This window comes from Microcaecilia unicolor, chromosome 4 (genome assembly GCF_901765095.1).
Source record: "Microcaecilia unicolor chromosome 4, aMicUni1.1, whole genome shotgun sequence".
Taxonomy (NCBI): Eukaryota; Metazoa; Chordata; class Amphibia; order Gymnophiona; family Siphonopidae; genus Microcaecilia; species Microcaecilia unicolor.
The window spans coordinates 76,074,645-76,098,000 of NC_044034.1; the positions used below are offsets into that span (position 1 = coordinate 76,074,645).

The 23,356-nt window shown below is 43.3% G+C and overlaps 1 protein-coding gene across 2 annotated transcripts in view; it reads left to right on the plus strand.

The window, feature by feature from the left end:
- USPL1 (ubiquitin specific peptidase like 1) overlaps nt 1–23,356 on the plus strand; it is an 88,700-nt gene that overhangs the window by 48,510 nt on the left and 16,834 nt on the right. For both annotated transcript variants that reach the window (XM_030200360.1, XM_030200361.1), the window contains one exon: nt 15,655–15,780. In XM_030200360.1, coding sequence (XP_030056220.1) covers nt 15,655–15,780 — 126 coding nt within the window. The remainder of the gene's footprint in view (nt 1–15,654; nt 15,781–23,356) is intronic.

Genomic DNA, 23,356 nt, shown 5'->3' on the forward strand with positions numbered 1-23,356 from the left:
AACAAACTGCATGTAAAAATAAAGTAGATATATTAAAAAAAAGGAAATTGAAAGAAAGATTTGTAACACTGAACACATGTAAGCTCTTGGGGGATGGTACCATAAAAGAGTCACTAGACAATAGATTTTCTATTAAATAATTCATAAGAAGGGAACTCAAAAGGCATTAAAATAAAACAGCCGACAGTAAGGAAGCCTGCAAAACCAGGACAATACAATACAAAATAAAATCATTCACACTGTTGTGCTGCATACACATACATTAAAGTCTGAAACAAGAGTGACACACGCAAAATAGGAGAGTAGGTGGGACCTAGCGAGGGAGAGGAATATCAAGTAAATGAACAAAAAAAAACCTGGAAAAACAGACTGTAAATCATTATTATGGAACTCGCAATATTACACTGCAGAAACAAAGGCCATTGTAGACAAGCAACAAACCAGCGCTGCCACCGCAAAAATGAAACCGAAAGCATTCAAAACACTGCTGTTCGTGGAAGAGGACACATACAAAAAACTAGAGAACCGGCAACTGGATTATCAACAAATATATGGTTAGTACTCTGTTTGCAGGCTGTTTTAGGTTGTAGGCATTCAGAATCCTTAAACAGGTCGGAATTCCTGGACCTTACCATTACTCATCATTAGCATCCAATAATGAGCACTAAAAAGTGGATAGCAAGTATGAGGTTGCCTCATACAGCAAAAAGGGTCAATCCTAGGAAAATTTATATTAACAAAGGAAATTGAAGACTAAGCTAGACCTTGCTGTGCCTTCTAGGGGCTATCTGTTGATGTTTTAGGCTGTGGCAGAAAGTTCAGGTTTTAAAACTATAGGGAAAAGGGTTAAATGGAAACTAAGCTGTGCTGCAAAATTAAAGTTAAATTTCTAAACTGGGGTTTCCTGTGATTATTGGCTCTGTATTACGTATTTACTAAAGTTAAAACTAAACTCTAGAATAGTCCCTTAACTGCTAGCCTATGAAATTGTAATAGAGACTTTAAATGCTAAACAAAGAAAACCCTTAATTTCTTAAACTGCCTTTGCTAAATAAGTAGAGTAACTTAAAAATAAAGACATTGAGATAACCTATTTAACTCTAAATCTACCTTTCCTAAGTTTAAAAGCAATTTCCCAGCAAATAACTTATCAGTGAAGATTTTTCTTGCTCTGGAAGTCTTCACTTCTGGACAGAGAAAAACTGGAAGTATGGCTTCTTATGTGCCTGTGTTTAGATGTCTCACACTGCAAACAGTGTGATAATAGGGCCCTTTTCAACTTCCCTCTTTAAGAGGTAGATGCACTAAACGTTTTTCATCGTTAAATGAGCCCTCAGGGAAGAATTTCCTATCCTTTCCATGCACTTAAGCCTATTTTCCGACGACAGTAGCAGCTAACGAAAACGGAATGGAGATGAGCAATTAGTGTGAAAACCCCATTGAAACGACATGCACTAACCTTTTCCGATTGCCTTTACGCAGGAAAAAGGCAGGAAAACTAACGAGAGGTCTGGACCTCTCGTTAGGACAGCTCCGTGGCAGGAAAAAGTGTTAAGTGAAAAAATAAACTTTGAGCCAATCCCAGCGCATTAGCAGAGCTAAAAGCGCTGTGATTGGTCCAAAGGACCTCAGAAAACACATAAAAAAATAAAAATAAAAAAAGGATCGGGAGGGGGCAAGGGCGCTCATCAGGAGCGTCCTGTACGGACGGCCTTGCCCCCCCCCCCCCCCGCTGCTCCCCACTTTCCGCCGCTCCCCCCACCCCGAAAAAGCAAACTTCTAGAAGCCCCTGCCCCCCTCCCTTCCTCACTACTCTCTCACCTCAGCTGCGCCTCCCGACATCCTCCATCCGTGCCCCGCCCCCTTTTGGGGTCGTCGCCGCCATTCCCCTCCTCCATCGGGCCCCCCTTCCTCTTACCGGGCCCGTGCAGCGCCTCTCTCCTCTGTCCGAAGGCGCTGCACGGGCAAGAAGAAAGCTGAATCAGCTGATGCCTGCCTTCGCGATGGCGCGTCTTTCTTCTGCTGCGCCCGCCCCTGTCTGACGTCAGTAACCTACGTAGGTTACCGACGTCAGACAGGGGCGGGCCCAGGAGGAGAAAGACGCTCTATCGAAGCTAGGCGAAGGCAGGCATCAGCTGATTCAGCTTTCTTCTTGCCCGTGCAGCGCCTTCGGACAGAGGAGAGAGGCGCTGCACGGGCCCGGTAAGAGGAAGGGGGGCCCGATGGAGGAGGGGAATGGCGGCGACGACCCCAAAAGGGGGCGTGGCACGGACGGAGGATGTCGAGAGGCGGAGCTGAGGTGAGAGAGTAGTGAGGAAGGGAGGGGGGCAGGGGCTTCTAGAAGTTTGCTTTTTCGGGGTGGGGGGAGCGGCGGAAAGTGGGGAGCAGCGGGGGGGGGGGGGCAAGGCCGTCTGTACAGGACGCTCCTGATGAGCGCCCTTGCCCCCTCCCGACCCTTTTTTTTTATTTTTGTTTTTATTTGGGAGCCATGTGCATGCGATTTGACTGTGTTTTGACTGTTTGTGGCATGCGCAGAGCAGCTAACATAACGCTTGGCTGCTCTGCGCATGATTTGGGGGCCGATTAACGATGTGTATTGTGATTCTTTGATACATTGTACGTTTCACTACCGATCTCAGCATGTGTGACTTTTTTTTTGGTGCATTTTTCGTTATTTTAAAATCGTTAGGGACTTTAACGATTTAGATTTTTTTACGTTTGGTTGCTGCATCTGCCTCTAAATCAGTTCCTGTCCCTCTTTAATCAGTTCCTGTGACTTGATTGACAGTTTTCATTATCACAGTGTTTTTTTAGTTCCTAACAGGAAGACCCTTTGTAAAAGATTCTCTGTGAAGATAACTTTCTATTAGCAAATAATTTTAAAATAGAGACAAAGTATGACTCTACCTTGTTTCCTGATAGGTATCTTTTTCTTTTCTTTTCTTTTTTTTTTAATTTTAAATGGCCAAGCTTTGTTGCAAACAAAAGTTTGAACTCTAAACTAGGGTTTCCTGTGACTATCGGCTCTGTAGTCCTTATCTGAATTAGCTAAGCTGTGCCTCAAAGCTAAAGTTAAAAATCTAAATTAGGGTTTCCTGTGACTGTTGGCTCTGTATTCCTTATTTAAACTGGTTAAGCTGTGCTGCAAAACTAAAGTTAAAACTCTATACTAGAGTTTCTTGTGACTATCAATTCTGCCCTACACTGATGCTATGGTAAACTCTAAAACCGTCCTTTAACTGCTAGCCTATGAAATTGTAATAGAGACTTTAAATGCTAAACAAACAAAGAAAACCCTTAATTTCTTAAACTGCCTTTGCTAAATAAGTAGAGTAACTTAAAAATAAAGACACTTGAGATAACCTGTTTAACTCTAAATCTACCTTTCTTAAGTTTAAAAGCAATTTCCCAGCTCTGGGAATCCTCACTTTTTTTTTTTTTACCGGAATTTTGAAATTTTATTTCTAATACAAAATGCTATGTAGTTATTTAGTGTAAAATCTGGGTATTATTTTTCTTACATTTCATAGTAATTGTACTATTGCATTCTGATATATCCCTTCTGGCCACACTCGGTTTAAAAACAAATCAACACGCATGAGCTAGAAACTTATTGTTGAAAATCACTTCGGTCAAATCAAGTTTCTTTGAGAATACAAAAACAGTGACTGATAAATCTAAAAGAATTTCAAAAAGTTGAGAAAAAGACCTCAGTAATCATGCCCACATTCCTCACTAACATATAGAGCTCAAGGCTTCCACCATCACAGGTCAAGAAAAAAACTCCACAACAATAATTAGCAGATATACTGTTACTTGACCTCGGCTTGAGTTTTGAAGCAAGCTGAAGCAGCTTTGCAAAACAGGGGTGTCTCGAGAGTATTTGAGCTATGGAGAAGTGACTGTTGAGTGCTTGGTGATAACAGAGAAGCTGAGTATCTCTTTATAACTTTTTCGTTATTAAAACTTCATAGCGTGTTTTGATGATTTTTCCTGGTTTTTTTTGTTTGTTTTTGTGATTACAACTTTTCACTCTGCCTGCCTTGAAGACTTAGCTAGGCCCTGCTGTGCCTTCTAGACGCTATCTGTTGATGTTGTAGGCTGTGGCAGAAATTTCAGGTTTTAAAGTTTTAAAACTATAGGGCAAAGGGTTTCATACTATGGAAACTAAGCGGTGCTGCAGAACTAAAGTTAAATCTCTAAACTGGGGTTTCCTGTGATTATTGGCTCTGTATTACTTATTAACTAAAGTTAAAACTAAACTCTAGAATAAACTGCTAGCCTATGAAATTGTAATAGAGACTTTAAAGAAAACCCTGAATTTTACCCTAGTAATGTTGTGGAGTTTTTTTTCTTGACCTGTGATGGTGGAATCCTTTAGCTCTATATGTTAGTGTGGCTACCGAGGTCTTCTTTTTTTTTTCTCTCGTTTTTGAAATTCTTTTAGGTTTATCAGTCAGAGTGAAGCTGTTTTTGTACTCTCAAAGAAACTTGATTTGACTGAAGTGATTTTCAGTGCTCAGTTTAAATCAACACTTAGGTCAAGTAATTACCATCTACAACTGCAATCCTATCTGTAAGGAAAATATAACAGCAGAATATAATAGTAATGCTGATAGCAAGTGGAACTATTAAATTCCTGTAGTCATTTGGACTTGAATATCTTTGTATTTATATATTTAGGAATATTTAATATATCATTCATCCAGGAGAAATCCCCCTCTCAGCAGTTTAAGGTTACATGGATTTATTGGAGGAACTCTGCCAGTTTTGTTGTTTTACTTTCTCAGGAGAAAGATGGGACACCAGCAGAATAATAATGAAGGGTAACTTTATGGTTTTACATTATGATTTGAAGTTTTCTCTTCTAGGTAAATCCTATCACTCTCTGGGGTGCAAGTGTTTGAGTTAAGTATAGACTTTAGTGACAGATGTTCTGCTTACTTGCAGAGTGTTCCCTTTTAAGAACAAGTTTTGGGTACCCTTAATGAGTGGCTTCTTTCAGAACAAGCAATTATTTGCCACAGGAGAGAGAAAACAGATTTGTAGAAGCTACCATAATAAATTATCAAAACAGCAAAGGAAAAAACTTTACTCCCATTAAGCTGTAGCTAAAACGTATTGAAATGTTCTCACAATTTCAAGTAAGCTAAGTCAGTTGTCCATGAAAGTGCAGCTCACTTTATACAGTCAAGCAGACCTATAATTCAGAACACAACCGTTTCTCTCCAGAAGCTTTCATTGGGCTGCAGCTTTTAGGGAACAGTTGTATATCTCCTCCTGCTGAGAGCAGTTATAAAACTTAGACACATGTCTATCCATGCCAGAGGTTAAGTTGGGATTACTCCAGGAGCAGTTTTCACAGCTTCTCCCAAATAAAGCATTTCTATTAAACTTTAAATATGAAACAGTGATAGTTGCCATTTAAATGGCCAAATACATAGTAGTGCTTTCAGTTTTTATTTTAGTTTCTCCTTATAGCTTCCCAGCTACCACAAGGTCTCACAATGTTGGGGATTCCTGATGGGACATAGTTAATGAGGATGGGATCCCTGAGTCTCAATGCTGGTGTAGGCCTGCCATAGACTGGGAGCTGACCAAGGTTAGTTTTTATCACTATACTTTACACTGAGCAATCCAACAACAACAAAAAGGCAGCCTGTTATTACAAGGTCTAGGAAAACAAGGCAACAGAAATACATGGAGAACAAGAACTGGTGTATTGCTGCAGGAGCTCAGGAGGTGCACAGCAAAACCAAACAAACAATGAACCAGCATGGAGTACAGACAGAGGTGGGAAAGTAATACCCCCGTCAATCTGGGCTTCTTTCTGGAGAGCCAGTCAGTGTACAAACATTTGGCACATTACACAGCCAGCAGTGACATTAGTCAGAATGCAATCTCCTAGGAGGTTAACTATCTCATCCTGAGAGAACAATGCCTCTGAAATCTCAGGCACATTTCTGTTCCTGCTGTCCTTGTGCGACAGCTTGCAAGCTGTCAGATGGATATTCATTGGGTCTTCTGCAGTATTCAGAATAATGTGCATTCCGTGTGCACTAGGAAATACTGAGTAGTACTAAATAGATAGGAAATGGACTCTTCCTTGCAGGTCAGAGGGGTACAGGGGGCAAGACAACATCAGCTTGAGGAAGCATGTGCAATAGACTATTAAGACAATTCATTCATACTTCTGCCTTGGTGATATCTGGATACCTCTAGTTTAAAATCTTTAAAACAACATAAAGAAGAAGAATTTTATCAGCAGGTTCTCAAGGCTATCAAGGCATATAGAAGCATATGTTGCACCTGTTCTATAAAGGGGACACATTCACCTATGTGCCTTCTATGAGTTACCCAGAGAAAGTAGGTTGGCACACATACATTTGTGTATATTCCAGGAAGAATACGTATAATGTATGCATGTATTCTATAAGCTACTTAAAAGTTGAGTCCCACCTCTGCTATGGCTATTCTCCACTCCCAGAAACAGGTAGGAACCATGGGTCTGTATGCCTGCTTTTTATACACGTATACCTCCTAAGCAGTTTTATATAAGATCCTATCTGAGAATGTAAAATGCTGCTCTACATGTACTCCTTACAAACTTACCTCAAAGTGGAAACAAATGGCGCAGTCATTGTGTGGCTGATCTAAAAACCAGTTATGCCCAGAAGAAGACGGTCATTGGGTTTGAGGTGTCCATAGTGCCCCATATTTAGTTACATGTGTTTCATGGTATCATTAAATCTCTACTGTGTAGCAAACGCCTAGGTTTATTACCATCTCCTTCCTGAGCTGTAGGTCAGGCAATTGCAATTTGATTTTGTTTTGTTTACACTTGGCTTTTAAAACTAAGGGAGATAGAAAGAGATGTTTAGTTCCATTAAATTTAGAATGGAATGAGAGATCACGTGATTTGTTGATTGAGGGATCTGCATTTGTGCAGAGCTCTATGTGTCACCCTCACCTGTTGACGAATTTGGCTCTCATCAGCGGTTAATTTGGGCTCCACTTACTGTGTGGGACAGCGATTCTTCTGTGGATAAATTTATTAATAAATTGGTGTGGGCAAAATCAGCTAAACCAGGGAGAAAAGGCAACCAGATAATGACCACAGGACCAGGGGTCTCTATTCATAATCAGCAGGTGAAAATTGTGGCTTTTGCTAGTGACATTTTTTATTCTTACCCAACCTGAGATTTTGTTGTCCCACCTGATCTGAGTTTTTGACTTCTATGGTCTATTAGCAGTCCTTAAACTAAATTATGATAAAACTGTTGTCATCCCTCTTACGTGAATCAGGCGTTACTTTGAGGGAGTGAAATTTCCCTTTCATTGGGGAGGCGCCTCTACTCGTTATTTAGGCATTCAATTATCTCTGTCTCGCTTTTATGAGGTTAGTATTAAACCCCTATTGACTTTAATGAAAACATTGCTAGATAATTGGGCATCTTTACCATTATGTCTGGCTCTTTTTCGTATGGTCATTTTACCTAAATGGCTATATGTGTTGCAGACAGCCCCACTTTTATTATGCAGAGGGGACCACCTAATGCTTGAGCACAGGGTACAAAACCTTTTATGGCGGGGTGGTCGGGGTTGTTTTAAATTTCAAATGTTCATCTATGCTTCTTATCGAGGGGGTTGGCTTTGCCAGATATTGATCTGTATTGTATGTAAGGCATACCATTATAGAGTGCTTACTGAGTGTCTTCAAAATTCTGATTCATATGATCCTGTTTTGCATGAACAATCACTTATTGCTCCTCTGTCTCTTAGTTATGTACTACATGCATCAGCAGCTAAATAGCCAAAATATTTTACTCATTTTCAAGATCATTATCGCCTCTCTGCCTCTGATCATTTTGCTTATTTGCAAGTACGTCGTCGTGTTTCTGCTTTTCCATTGCTAATGCAACAGAAACAGTGGAGGGCCTGTTTTTCTTGTGTAGTGACAACATGCTGAGAGTTTTTCTATTACAAAGTGCTGCGAGCAAGTCTGCTCCAATTGAGTTATCAGAGATGGGTGGACATTTGGACTAGAGACTTGGGAGTCTTTATGTCTGAGGATTTACTGCATATCCTTGACAGTAAGCCTTTGTCCAAGCTAGCTTATATACCTTATTGGGAGCAACAATATAGATTTATTCATATAACCTATATTTCCCCAAAATGAGCCTGTTTGATGGGAATAGCTATGACTAATACTTGCTTGAAATGTGGAATTGCTTCTGCTTCTCTGGGTCATCAGTTTTGGACTTGTCCTACAGTGCAGCAGTTTTAGAAGGATGTTGCACAGAAGGCTGCTTCTACTTTGGGCAGGCCTTTGCCTTTTTCAACACATACGTTCTTGTTTGATGATTATTCTGCTGACTCGCCCCATAGACCTATTAAGATGGTGCGTACTTTGCTCCACTATTTTTTTTTCTTTTCGTTCGACAGGTGATTTTATGTCATTGGAGTGGAGAGAGGCTATAGTGCCACATGTAATGCAATGGCAGAATTTAGTTTATGCTACCTACCATGGTTATGGAACACCATAAAGCTAGCTGGACCCACCTAGCACATTGGGTTGCCTTTAAAAAGATTTGGGAGAGACTTCCGGTTGGGCTATGGAGGAGTGAAGAGGGGAAATATCGCTGCTCCGGAGCACCCAAGAAATCGGCATTATATTCAACACCTAAACCTAGCCCAAGAGCATAATAATACATATAAAACGTCCCTGTATACGAAGAAAGTGGTGAGGAGACGGAAAGAGAGTGAATGGCAACGAAATCGACACGAAAAGAAAGCCGCGAAAAAGGGCGGGCTGTGGAAACCAAAATGGCGAAGAAAACTTCGCCGCCGTCCCCTACACCGAGTTCACTATGGACCGCGGAAATAATCACAGAAGTAAAAGCGGCGGTGGAACATGCTATGGACACTAAGATGCAAAAAATCATTGATAAATTAGATAGCATGGAGGAGAGGCAAGTGTCCATGATGGCGGACATACAAGCGGCGCAGCAGCGGCTTGGGACGGTGGAGGATGAATTAAAGAGCATAACTACCGAACACCCAAAGTTGTCCAAACGGGTGCAGGACTTAGAAGAAAAAATCGACGATCTGGAGAACCGATCGAGGCGGAACAACTTGCGCCTGGTCGGTCTCCCAGAGGCCTTGCCTGACAAAGATCTGCAGAACTTTTTAGAAACTTGGATCCCGCAGGCAGCAGCGCTCCCGGAATTGGCTGGCGACTTTAAGGTGGAGCGAGCACATCTGCTGGGGCAGCGGCAAGCAGGAGGAGATCGGCCCAGAACAGTAATCTTCAAAACGCTCAACTATGCCCATAAAATGAAAATAATACAAGCGCTGCGTGGCGGGAAACATTTGCAATACCAAAACCAAAAAATCCTATGTTTTCAGGATTACTCAGCTAAGGTATCGATCGCGAGAAAGGCTTTTGTACCACTCTGTTCAAAACTGTTTGAGATGAATTGCCGTTTTAGCCTCCTTTACCCGGCAAGACTGAGAATTCAAGATGGAGGTAAAGTGGTCTTTTTTGATCGCGTGGAGGAAGCGAAAATCTATGTGAATAAGTTGCAGGACGACAGACAGCAACCCACATAAGTAACATCATAAAGAAAGACAGATATACCATGTGGAAATCGAGGTGATTTAATTTTGAAGTGGATGTAAAATCACCTGTTTGGCACCTGTTTGGCAGTAGTAATTTTCCAGGACATAGGATGAGTGGAACTGAACCCTAAGTGCACTGCAGATGGATTGAGGGACAAGGCATGGCAATATGGGCCCGGCCACGGAAAGCAGCTGCAGCAGAGAGCATATATGAAGGAGGATATCAACAACTGAAAAGAGTCTAATGAGTGAACATTACATGGTCGGGACAATACAGTCGACAAGCTGCAGTACTTAAAAAAACATGTAACTATTACTGAGCTCAGTAGGTCAACTATTTGATGATTATTATAAACATATCGGACAAGATAATGAATGGCAGGATGGCTGAGGGAGCGTTTGAATGAATGGAGGATTGATGTGATGAGTGGAGTGAGGGGGGTAAGGTGATAAGTTTAAGGCCACCTGAAATGTAAAAGGTTGTGCCCTGCAGTGGTCTATATAACAGAGAATCTAGATGAAGATCATAACTCTAGTACAGGTAGAGTCCATATGGACCAAGATGGACCACAGTGGGATATCTATAGGGGTATATACCACACGGTATAGAATGAATGACTGAATGCCACTGAAGAGGTTACTTAGTTTAACTTAAGTAGAGAGCGTACTTTCCATTACAACAACTATTATTTTTTTGGGCTATATACCAGACTATGTAGTGGCAGAGAGAAGTCTGAAGAGTGGCTGAGAGGAGGCATGATTGAATGATTTCTGAGGGACAATGTTATGTTTAAAGGAATGGAGGGAGGGGACGGATCCGAATAGCGGAGGAGGGATTGGGTGATTTGTAAATGAAAGGGTGGGTAGCTCCAAGTCCAGAACGGAATGGATTCGGGGAACCGAATGGGAGGACTGGGGAAAAAAGGGAAGGAGGGGGGAGATGGGAGTTTGGGGAGTTGGGAGGGTTTTTGGGGGGGAGGGCATTGCGCACAATTTGTAGAAGCACTGGATAGGGGGAAAACTGAGAATTTGGAACATTCAAGTCTGGAGGGGGGGCGGAGGCTGGGACGCCCTCTCACAAATAAGAGAAGAAAGACACTGGAGGGCATTGTCTATAGGGAGAGATTAGGGGTAGGTTAATATGCCTAGCTTAAAATTTACTACCTGGAATGTTGGAGGGATTCACTCCCCAATAAAGAGGCATAAAATCTTGAAAACACTTAGAGACAGGGGGACCTCCGTTGCCTTTTTGCAGGAGACACACCTTTCCGCGATGGAACATGCCAAGCTTAAAAGATGGTGGGTGGGCAATCTTGTAGAAGCCCCAGCAAAAGGAAGGAAGGGGGGTGTAGTAATTTTATTCAAGAAGGGTCTGCACTTAGAGATAAAGAAGGTCATTGTGGACCCAGAGGGCAGATATGCTCTGGCCTCGGTAATCCTTGAGCGCCAACCTATGCTATTGTGCAATCTTTATGCCCCAAACATCTTTGATCGAACATTTTATACAAAGGTGATCAGACAGATATTGGACATGGGTGATATCCCGATAGTATTAGGAGCAGACCTTAACGATGTGGCAGATCCTCAAATGGATAGATCCAACCCTACTGATAGAGAATTAACAAAGATAGTGAGAGGGGTGAACTTATTAGGGTCAGCATTGGGTCTGGTGGACGGGTGGCGAACACTAAATCCTTTGGAGAAGGACTTCACACACATGTCAAGGGCCCACTCCACACTATCTAGAATAGATTATCTGCTAATATCAAGAGAACTTTTCACGCAGGTTGAAAACACAAAAATAGGGCCCATAATGATATCCGATCATGCCTGGGTAGAGTTAAGCCTTCAAGGAGGGCGCTCTGGGCAAATAGAGAGTGGTTGGAGATTTCCCTCGCACCTATATAGAGATAGAAACATCACTCCATTCTTACTCTCCAAGTGGCAACAATATAAAATAGATAATGAACAGCATAGATCAAATGTAACCCTGTTCTGGGAGACAGCAAAGGTGGTGCTCAGGGGAGAAATCATTTCATATGTGAGTCACCAAAAGAAAGTGAGGAGGCGAGAGCTTTTGCGTCTAGAAAAACAAGTGACTGTCCTACGACAGCAATATGGAGTGAGTCATTCATTGCGAATAAAGAAGCAATTATTGGAAACCCAACAAACATTAAACGAGTTAATACATTTAGAGGCAAAGAAATCATGGGCGTACTATAAATATCAGCTTTATAAGTTCGCAAATAAAGGTAGCGCTCTCCTGGCTAGATTAGCAAAGGGTAGTATGGGTCGGAGTAAGATAGCCACACTGGTGGATTCCAAAGGGAAGCGTGTGAATGATGATAAGGCAATTAACAAAGTGTTTCGGGAATTTTTTGCTAAACTATATGAGTCACAGCAATCTCAGTTGGTAGATAGTGACGTTTATCTGAATAGCATAGAGCTTCCTAGAGTAACGAGTGAAGAATTATCACAGTTGAGTGCCCCAATAGACACAGAGGAAGTGGCATGGGTAATCAAGCAAAGTGCTCTGGGAAAGGCGCCGGGTCCTGACGGGCTCCGCAATGAGTTTTATAAATTATTACAGGACGATATTGGTCCGGTCCTGACAGAGGTTTTTCAGGAATCTGTCCAACAAAGAGCCCTCCCGAGACATCTGAACACAGCACAGATTATAGTATTAAGGAAGCCAGGTAAACCTGAAGATCAACCAGAATCTTACCGTCCCATATCCCTACTTAACACCGAGGTCAAACTTTTGGCCAAGATATTGGCAAACAGACTGGCAAGAGTATTACCATCCTTAGTAGCTGAGCCCCAAGTGGGGTTTACTCGGGGAAGGGTTATAGCCAAAAATATAAGACGGATCCTGGCGGCGTTGGAGACAATTGGATTGGAAGGACACCCAGCTTTACTCATCAGCTTTGACGCTGAAAAAGCGTTTGACAGAGTGGACTGGGGCTTCATGTTTGGTATATTAAAGGCTTACGGGATAGAAGGTTGGTTTAATGAGGCTGTGCAAACATTGTATGAAGACCCTGAGGCCTGTGTGTACGCAAATGGTATAACTTCAGATAGATTCAAGATTAGAAGAGGAACTAGACAGGGGTGCCCTCTCTCCCCTTTACTATTTGTTTTAACTTTGGACCCACTGCAGCTTAATCCCGATGTGAAGGGGGTACATGTAGGGGACTTTCTCTTTAAAACAGCTGCGTTTGCAGATGACCTATTGGTATTGCTAACTGAACCTAGAGATTCCCTGCCCTACCTGATGGAGAGTCTGGCGGAATATGGGGACTTCTCTGGTTTCCGATTAAATCTTTTAAAATCAGAAGCGTTGGCTAGTTCAGACGATTTACAGAAGTTGTGGGGAGCGGGATTCCCATTGCAGTGGGCAAACGACTCATTTAAATATCTAGGAATCCAGCTGGCAATGAGCCCGACAAGGTTATATGAAATTAATGTGCAACGGTTCCTCCGGGAGACAAAGGAGAAACTGATGAACTGGGCTAATTTGCCATTAACTTTGTTGGGACGATTGCATTTGTTCAGAATGATGATCTTCCCTAGATGGCTTTATCTTCTACAAACCCTTCCTCTGTGGCTACTCAAAAAAGATTTAGAAACCCTTAGGAAATTAGTGATGAAATTTTGCTGGGGGGGTAGAAAATCTAAAGTGAGATGGAAATACTTATTAGGGGCACAAAAGATGGGTGGCTTAGGACTCCCAGACATCCGAAAGTATAACCAGGCGTGCCTGTTAAGACACTTGAAAGATTGGTTGATGGATTCAGATACCTATACACATGTGGAACTTGAGCGAGACCTTTTCAGGCCTTGGCACCTGGTATCCTTGATACATTCTCCAAGGAGAGATTTACCAGAAAAAGTAAGAGGAAGTGTGCTGTTAAAGTCAATGAGACATGTGTGGAAAACGGTGCTCATGTATTGGGGGCAGGATAGTAGAGGAAGTGTGTGGTTACCTTTGAGGGGGAATGTTTCATTCAGGCCCGGAGATGAAAATAGGATTTTCCGACTATTAGAGAGTAAGGGAATCCATTCGATGGACGAGTTGGTAAGGGAAGATGGATCCTTACTCTCGTACACTGACTTCTTGGAGAAGTGTGGGCAGAAAACGGCTGCCTGGCTGGCGTACAGGCAGTTATCTCACTATGTAAACACCCTCCCACCAGATAGTCTACACCCACGATTTGGGAGACAATTAAGAGAATTATTAGAAGGAGATGCAGCGGGGCAAATCTCAGTGTCCTGGTTTTACAGTAAATTAGGTAGGCTCGCAATGGAACGGGACCTGACAGAGGTAGCAAATAGATGGAGCATAGAGTCAGGCAGAAACATCTCCACACAGTTAATATCGTCAGCTCTTCAGAGTGGGGTAGCCATAGTTCACAGTGCAGAATTACAGGAGTGTCACGTTCGCACTATCCATCGGGCTTACTTCTCTCAGAGACAAGCTTTTAGAGCAGGAGTTTTGACCACACAGAACTGTAGGAAATGTCTTAGGTTGGAGGCAAACTTATTCCATGGGATCTGGCAGTGTAGGTCAATATCATCATTCTGGGCGGCAATTGGTAGATACTTGACAAGGGTGTTGGGGCGCACAATCAGTATAACATTTGAAAGAGCTATATTCAGTATGCCTAGACTCTGGATGGGAACCACGAGGGGAGAGAAATTGTTTCTTAGCAAGGCCTGCATTTTGGGGAAAAAATGCATCTTACTACACTGGACTGATGATTGCCCACCCTCCTTTTGGCACTGGAGGAATAGACTCCAGGAACTGCTGACATGGGAGTCTAGAGGGGCGGGACTGTCACCGGGAAGGCAGCGGAGGTTTCTAGCAATATGGGGGGCATATATAAACACTATATCACCTAAGGCGAGAAGCCATATCTTGAATAGACTTCCCTGGGACCAGTAAAGGGAATTTGACAATAAGCAATGCGCAGGGAGGGGAAGGGAGGGGAGGGGGGGAATTTGGGGGAATAAGGAAAAGAGATTTGGTTAGGTAGATTAAAGGCTGGATAGGGCTCTGATTATCAGGATCCTACCTGACATTTGTTTAATGAGTTTCAATATATATCACGGTTAATTCTCGTTTCAGGGAAGGTTTTAGATGATTGAGGCTCAGGTCATCTTGAAGTTAATAAAGTTAATAAAGTATACCAACTTGAGAAGGGAAGGGAAAGGGGTGGGGGGCATAGGGGGGAGAAACGTTTCTAAAGCATAACTTAGATGGTTGTTTTGCACTATCTTTAACCCTGGTATACAAGAGGTTATTGCCGCAATATTAAGCGGACATATATGTGATCTGCTGTTTCTGTAGATCAGGATAGGTTAATAATCAGCAATACACAACAAGAGTTATTATTTGAATTCAGTATTTTATTTAGAAGTTCATGTAACAACAAAGATATAAATATTATGTTCACAGGCACAAAGGTTTGGGGGGGGGAAAAAAACCTAGATAATAGAAATTAATGATTTCTTCATATAAGTATGTTATGTTATTTACACAATTTTACATCGAAATGTATATTCATGTATAACATGCTGAACCATCAATAAAAACTGTTGAAACATAAAAAGATTTGGGAACTGGTGTAGACAGTTATGTCACATCATATATGCAATTGGATTCTTAATTGATGAACTTGTTGGATCCACTCATTGTGGACCTTCTGTGGCCTCAGGCCTAGATAAGACACCATCAGGTCTGAGGTAGTGTTGTTGCAATTTTGGGGGGTGTATAAGGGGGGAGGGGGAAATGGGGAGAGTTGGGGGATAGGGTGTTATCTTTGGGATACAAAAACACAAAAAAAGGAATATATTTGTTTTGTTTGCTTGTCTGTTTAATGTCTTTGTTGTTACTAAAAAAAATTTAAAAATTTGGAATGGAAAGAGCTAGTGCAGCTTTCTTTTACATTTGTACGTGCAAGAAATGTATAAGTTTGCTCATTTTGACAGGAGAACAGTAATTGGGATTTTTGTTTTTTCTAATTTGTCCAGGTGTACGAAGAACCTAACAACCTTCACAACTGTAGTCCCTGAATGGCATCCTCTAAATGGCACTCATGTGGCTCCTTGTAATAACTGCCAAGATAAGATGCAAAGAAGAAAAATGATTTTAGAAAGGTAAGCTTTCCTTGAGGAGGGAGGCTCCCTTCTTTAAAACCTTTTTTGGCACCTCATAGATTAATCAATTTATTGAAGTGTTTGCTATTGTTTTGCTGCTGCAGTCACTGTGAACACTGCACTTCTGAAAGTTTAAGTTTTTACGTTAACTATTTCCAGGGCTAGGTGATTAATTCTTGTTGACACTGCACAAGTGCTAATTTTCTGACCTGAGACAGAAAGGTTCCCAGTGTTCCTCAGTGTCTCGAGGGAGGTCCAGGGGAGGGGGAAAGGCAGTTTTCAGTCAGCTCTGCACTTGCCATCCCAGGCTTCAAGTGCTGGTAGGCCCTTTAAGCAAGCTCCCTTTTGTGGCTTCAAAAGGTCCGGTGACTCGGGCTCCTCCAGCAGGGCCAGAGCTGCCAGGCTTGCACAATGAGGATGTGCAGGGCCTCTCTGTGATTTCAGTTGAGGGAAGGTTGTCCCTCTTCATCACGTGGGCCTGCATCACCTCAGATCAGTCACTGGACACTCCAGAGTGGGTGGTGGTTACCACTGATGGAGAGTCTCCTTGACTGGGGCGCACATTGCTTGGGTTGAGTGGTTGTCCGCTGGAAGTTTCATGATTGATCATGCGCCTGGAGACCTGAGCGTACACCTTGCCTTGGTGGAATTCCTTCCTCTGATTCAAGGAACAGCACTCTGGATGATGATGGACAATGCCACAGTGGTAGCCTATGTAAACAAACAAGGCGGTACCAGGAGCCAAGCAAAGGCATTAGAAGCTCTGAGCCTCTGCTGTTGGGCAGAGAGGCATTTACAGGCCCTGCCAGCAGTTCATATAGTGGGCAAGGACAATGTTCAGGTGGACTTTTTCAGCCGCTCCCAGTTGGATCGTGGAGAGTGGAAGCTGGGGCCGGCAGCCTTTCAGCTCATTCAGGACCGGGGTGGGGGGTGGTATTTGACATGATGGTTGCCAAAGTGGAGCACTTCTTCAGTCACTGGAGGGAGGCAGCTTCTCAGGAGATAGATGCCCCTGTGTATCTTCATCTCATCCTTTTGGTGGCTCTGGATTAGTCCCATCAACTGTGATATGCAGACCTGGTGTGGCTGTTGAAAGCTGAGCTGCTTTCTCTTCCCAGGGGACACGGCCTTCTTTGTCAGAGTCTTGTGGAAATGAAGGATCTGGATCCCTTCTGTCTTATGATTTGGCTCTTGAAAGGAGGCATTCAGCAAAGTGTGTGTGTTTCTTTTTGCCCAAGGTTGTCTCTACCATATTTAAGTCCCTGAGGTTTTCCATGTTGCTGGCATATGTGTGAGTCTGGAAGATTTTTGAGAATTGATGTGGTGAGTGGATGCTGTCTCTGGAAGGCACAGTTTTGATTGAGGTTTTGGCAGCAAGGTCTGGATCAGGGCTTGGCACAGAGTTATTTAAAGATCCAGGTGATTGTCCTTGCCAGTTGTCAGCGCAGAGTTAAGGGCCTTTCCTAGCAGCGCATGGCTTGATTTCTAAAGCAGATTGCTCATTTGTCTCTTCTAGTGCACCCCTCCTTTCCTTCCTGGGACCTGAAATTGGTTCTCCATGTGCTTTCCGGGGCTCCTTTTGAGCCCTAACAGTGCACCTCGATCAAGGACGTAATGTTCAAGGTAGTTCACCTTGCAGCAATCACTTCAGCTTGGAAAGACTCTGAGTTGCAGGCATTATCTTGTTGGGACCTGTACCTCTCCTTTTTGGAGGACTCTGTCCATCTGCACGGTTCCCTCTTTTCTACCCAGGTGGTATTTATTCAAACTAACGTTAGGGGAAGCTTGATGGTTCTTATCTAGTGCTGAGTGGCTTCATCTCTTGTTCTGACTGACTGTGTAGACCAGTAGATTCTTCTGCATTAGTTTATTGTTGTCTCAGAATGATTGATGCTGTCCTAATTTTTCTCTGTCTTATTAAAGTTCTTTTCTGTTTCTATAACTTATTTTATTATAAACCACTATGCTGTATATTATGAACAACAGTATATCAAATAAAGTTTAATCATAACCATTCCACATGAACCAGGCAATCTGTTTACCCTCCTTTTCCAGAGGAGGGTTCCGATCCTTCAGCTCAGAAGCTATCGTTACAAAGACATCCAGAGGATATTGCTGTGCTACTTGGAGCAAATGAATACATTTCACCTCTCCGATCATCTCTTCATCCTGTTCCATGGCTCTTGTAAGGGCTAGGTGTCCTCCAGGGATACTATTGTGTGGTGGGTCAGTGCGGCCATAGAGTCATTGGGATTAGGAAATACATATGATAATGGGAAATAATCAGCACAAGAAGTTATTTTATCTACTCACATTCGCTAAACTACTCTTGGGACTACAACAACTATCAGGGCAGTTTACAGTAAAAAGAAATCCAAGAAACAGGACTAATTAGAGAAATAAAACAAAAAAGTGAACATAGGTTGCATGGAGAGGAAAAGCAGATGAAGCAGAGAAAATGCACGTCAAACCTCACCTTTCTGCACTGAGCACCCCATCAAAAGGTAGCTTGAAAAGCCAGGTCTTCATGGTTTTCTTGAACTTTGGGAAAGAATTTTCTTGGCAAATGTAGAAAAGAATTCGTTGCCAGAGAATGTAGTAAAAGCAGTTAGCTTAGCAGGATTTTAAAAAGGTTTGGATGACTTCCTAAAGGAAAGTCCATAGACCATTACTAAAATGGGCTTGGGAAAAATCCACTGCTTATTTCTAGGATAAAATGCAAAACTTCCTATATTAGAGCTTTATTTAACAGGATTGCTGTGTTAGTCGTGACTATTTGTGACTTTATCTATTAACAGGGGAAGTCTCATATAATCACCAGGGAATTATATCAACCATTTATCTTGGTATACCCTTTTGGTGATAGATGTAATCATCGACTGACCCCCTCCTGCCTTGCAGTAAGTTATGCTCCCAAAGGTGACTGAGGGGGGGGGGGGGGGCAACCATGGAACTGGGAGGTAGGGAGGCCCTGGAACTGGGAGGGAGGGGGATGACCCTGGGAGGGAGGGGGGGAGAAAAACCCTGGAACTTGGAGGGAGGGGGGAGGGATGACCCTGGAACTGGGAGGGAGGGGGCGACCCTGTAACTGGGAGGGAGGGGGGCCCCTGGCACACTCTCTCTCTCTCACAGACACACTCGCACCCAGTCTCACTCTGTCACACATTCACATTCTCTCTCTCACAGACACACTCGCACCCAGTCTCACTCTGTCACACATTCACATTCTCTCTCTCACAGACACACTCGCACCCAGTCTCACTCTCTCTGTCACACATTCACATTCTCTCTCTCACAGACACACTCGCACCCAGTCTCACTCTCTCTGTCACACATTCACATTCTCTCTCTCACACAGTGACTCTCGCACACACTCCGAGGAAAACCTTGCTAGCTCCCGTTTCATGTGTGTCAGAAACGGGCCTTTTTTCCTAGTTTTCTCATAAGTTACAACTTCAGTACTCAAGGAAACCAATGACTATTATAATAAAAAATTGTTAAAAATGTTAAAAAGCCGAGTTTTAAGTTGTTTTCTAAATAACAAGAAATTAGTTTGACAGCGAACATTAGAGGGAAGCATATTCCACCATTTGGCTATTTGATAAGAGAAAGTCTATTTCCAATTCAGCTTTGAAAACCTACTTATAACAATGCCTGGAATCAGAAGATTTTTTTCCATCCTATATAATAAAACGCACCTCCAACATTCTGAAGCTGACTGTATGCCTGAGACATTCCTGCTCTCTGTATCCATCTCCTGAATTGACATCACGTACTTCCGGGTTCGTCACAAGCAGAAGTGACCAACCACACGAGGTTTCTCGGCTTCAGAATGTTGGAGGTGCATTCTATTAAATAGGATTGGTCAGTTACTTGAAGCACAGCCAGAGCTCAGCGTCCTGCACAGTAACGCTCAGACACCAGAGAGAGAGAGAGAGGGGGGCGTGACACCAGAGAGAGGGAAGGAGGGGGGCGTGACACCAGAGAGGGGGGGAGGTATCTCTGTCACGCACACTCTCTCTCTCTCTCACAGACACACTTGCACCCAGACTCACTCTCTCTCTCACACACACACACACACTCGCACATTCACTCACTCTCTCTCTCTCTCACACACTCTTTCAAACATACACACTCCGAGGAAAACCTTGCTAGCGCCCGTTTCATTTGTGTCAGAAACGGGCCTTTTTTACTAGTGAATTATAATTAGTGGGGTCAAATATTTTGGAACTAAACCATAAAGAATTAAAAAGGCCAGACAACAAATTTTTAAAATAGAGCGGGCCTCTATTGGCACCCAATAGGAGGGTACCTAGTAATGGAGTGGCACTCTCAAACCTGAATTTCCTACAGATCAGCCTTGCCACTGTATTTTGCAGTGGCTGAAGCTTGCGACGAATAGATTCACTGCACCCAGTATAAACAACATTGCTCTAATCTAAAAGTTCAGACACTGCTGATGGGTCAGTCAGCTGAAAAGCCTTGGAGTAGAGAGCTGCACGGGAACAGGGTTTGTGGGAATCCCACGGAACCCGCGGGATTCCCGTAGGGACAGAAGCAGTTCCTGTGGGGTTCCCGCGGGGACGGAAGCAGTTTCTGTGGGGTTCCTGTGGGGACGAAAGCAGTTCCTGTGGTTTTCCCGCGGGGATGGAAGCAGTTCCTGTGGGGTACAAAAGCAGTTCCTGTGGGGTTCCCGTGGGGACGAAAGCAGTTCCTGTGGTTTTCCCGCAGGGATGGAAGCAGTTCTGCGGGGTTCTCGTGGAAGTGTAAGCTACACCTGCACCAGCCTCTCATCTACCGAGTACCAAGTTCTTTGAGTGCTGTCTTCTCCTCTTCCTCCTTGCTTTAACAGCACAAATGTGGAAAATTTTCCATTAAGGAGGTGGTAGAGACAGAAATGATGATGGAATTCAAAAAGGCTTGGGATGAACACAGAGGATCTCTAATTAGAAAATGGAAGTTATAAAAATCCTAACCTTAAATGGCTGCATGTGTGTGGATATGTGAAGTAATGCTTGGATGGCGACTCTGGCTGTGATTAACTAGGGCCAATACCGGGCAGACATGTATGGTCTGTGTCTGATATAAGGAAGTCTGGTTTAGGATGGGCTGGAAAGGGCTTAGACAGCAACTTCAGTGGCTGGAACATAAGGACAGTTCTGGACAGATTTTTATGATCTTTGTCCCACAAATGAGAAGAGGAATAGACTGGAGTGGGCTTCAACGACAACTCCAGCAGTTGGAACATAAGGATAGGGCCAGATAGACTTCTATGGTCTATGTTCCAGAAACACAAAAGAAAGACCATAATCAAGTATGTAATATCACACTCGTTGATTTAATCATGAATTGATAATGAGTGTGACTATTGGGCAGACTGGATGGACCATTCAGGTCTTTATTTGCTGTCACTTACTATGTTACAATTAATCCTCTTTGCTCCCGGGCTGATAAGTACATAAGTACATAAGTAATGCCATACTGGGAAAAGACCAAGGGTCCATCGAGCCCAGCATCCTGTCCACGACAGCGGCCAATCCAGGCCAAGGGCACCTGGCAAGCTTCCCAAACGTACAAACATTCTATACATGTTATTCCTGGAATTTTAGATTTTTCCAAGTCCGTTTAGTAGCGGTTTATGAACTTGTCCTTTAGGAAACCGTCCAACCCCTTTTTAAACTCTGCTAAGCTAACCGCCTTCACCACTTTCTCCGGCAACGAATTCCAGAGTTTAATTACACGTTGGGTGAAGAAAAATTTTCTCCGATTTGTTTTAAATTTACTACACTGTAGTTTCATCGCATGCCCTCTAGTCCTAGTATTTTTGGAAAGCGTGAACAGAAGCTTCACATCCACCTGTTCCACTCCACTCATTATTTTATATACCTCTATCATGTCTCCCCTCAGCCGTCTCTTCTCCAAGCTGTATAGCCCTAGCCTCCTTAGTCTTTCTTCATAGGGAAGTCGTCCCATCCCCGCTATCATTTTACTACTACTACTACTAAACATTTCTAGAGCGCTACTAGGGTTACGCAGCGCTGTACAATTTAACAAAGAGAGACAGTCCCTGCTCAAAGAGCTTACAATCTAATAGACAAGTGAACGGTCGGTCCGATAGGGGCAGTCAAATTGGGGCAGTCTGGATTCACTGAACGGTAAGGGTTAGGTGCCGAACGCAGCATTGAAGAGGTGGGCTTTAAGCAAAGACTTGAAGACGGGCAGGGAGGGGGCTTGGCGTAAGGGTTCAGGAAGGTTGTTCCAAGCATAGGGTGAGGCGAGGCAGAATGAGCGGAGCCTGGAGTTGGCGGTGGTGGAGAAGGGTACTGAGAGGAGGGATTTATCCTGTGAACGGAGGTTACGGGCGGGAACGTAAGGGGAGATGAGGGTAGAGAGGTAGTGAGGGGCAGCAGACTGAGTGCATTTGTAGGTAAGAAGGAGAAGCTTGAATTGAATGCGGTATCTGATCGGAAGCCAGTGAAGTGACCTGAGGAGAGGGGTGATATGAGTATATCGGTTCTGGCGGAATACGGCATTATAACATCCTCACACCTGTTTTCCATACGGCATTATAACATCCTCACACCTGTTTTCCATACCTTTCCTAATAATACCCAACATTCTATTCGCTTTCTTAGCCGCAGCAGCACACTGAGCAGAAGGTTTCAGTGTGTTATCGACGACGACACCCAGATCCCTTTCTTGGTCCGTAACTCCTAACGTGGAACCTTGCATGACGTAGCTATAATTCGGGTTCTTTTTTCCCACATGCATCACCTTGCACTTGCTCACATTAAACATCATCTGGCATTTAGCCGCCCAGTCTCCCAGTCTCGTAAGGTCCTCTTGTAATTTTTCACAATCCTGTCGTGATTTAACGAGTTTGAATAACTTTGTGTCATCAGCAAATTTAATTACCTCGCTAGTTACTCCCATCTCTAAATCATTTATAAATATATTAAAAAGCAGCGGTCCTAGCACGGACCCCTGAGGAACCCCACTAACTACCCTTCTCCATTGTGAATACTGCCCATTTAACCCCACTCTCTGTTTCCTATCCTTCAACCAGTTTTTAATCCACAATAGGACATTTCCTCCTATCCCATGACCCTCCAATTTCCTCTGTAGCCTTTCATGAGGTACCTTGTCAAACGCCTTTTGAAAATCCAGATACACAATATCAACCGACTCCCCTTTGTCCACATGTTTGTTCACTCCTTCAAAGAATTGAAGTAAATGAGCAGACCTCAGCTCTGACACGGGCATGAACATCAGATGTCACCTGACCTACTGGCGCGTGCATGTGGTGACCTCTCAGCACACAGTGCCAGTAAATCAGAGACAAATCTTACATGTGCACGCCAGAGTGTTCCAAGTTTCAGCTTCCATTCCTTCCTTGCCTACAGTGCTGTGGCTCAAATCCAGAGCGAGACTGAGGGAGCTGACTGGAATTTTCTTTTATGTACCATTAAATTCTTACAGTGATGGGTGGGGATGGGTTAAATTCTTGCGGGGACGGGTGGGGATGGGTAAGATTCCAGTGGGGACGGGCGGGGATGGGTAAGATTCCAGCAGGGAC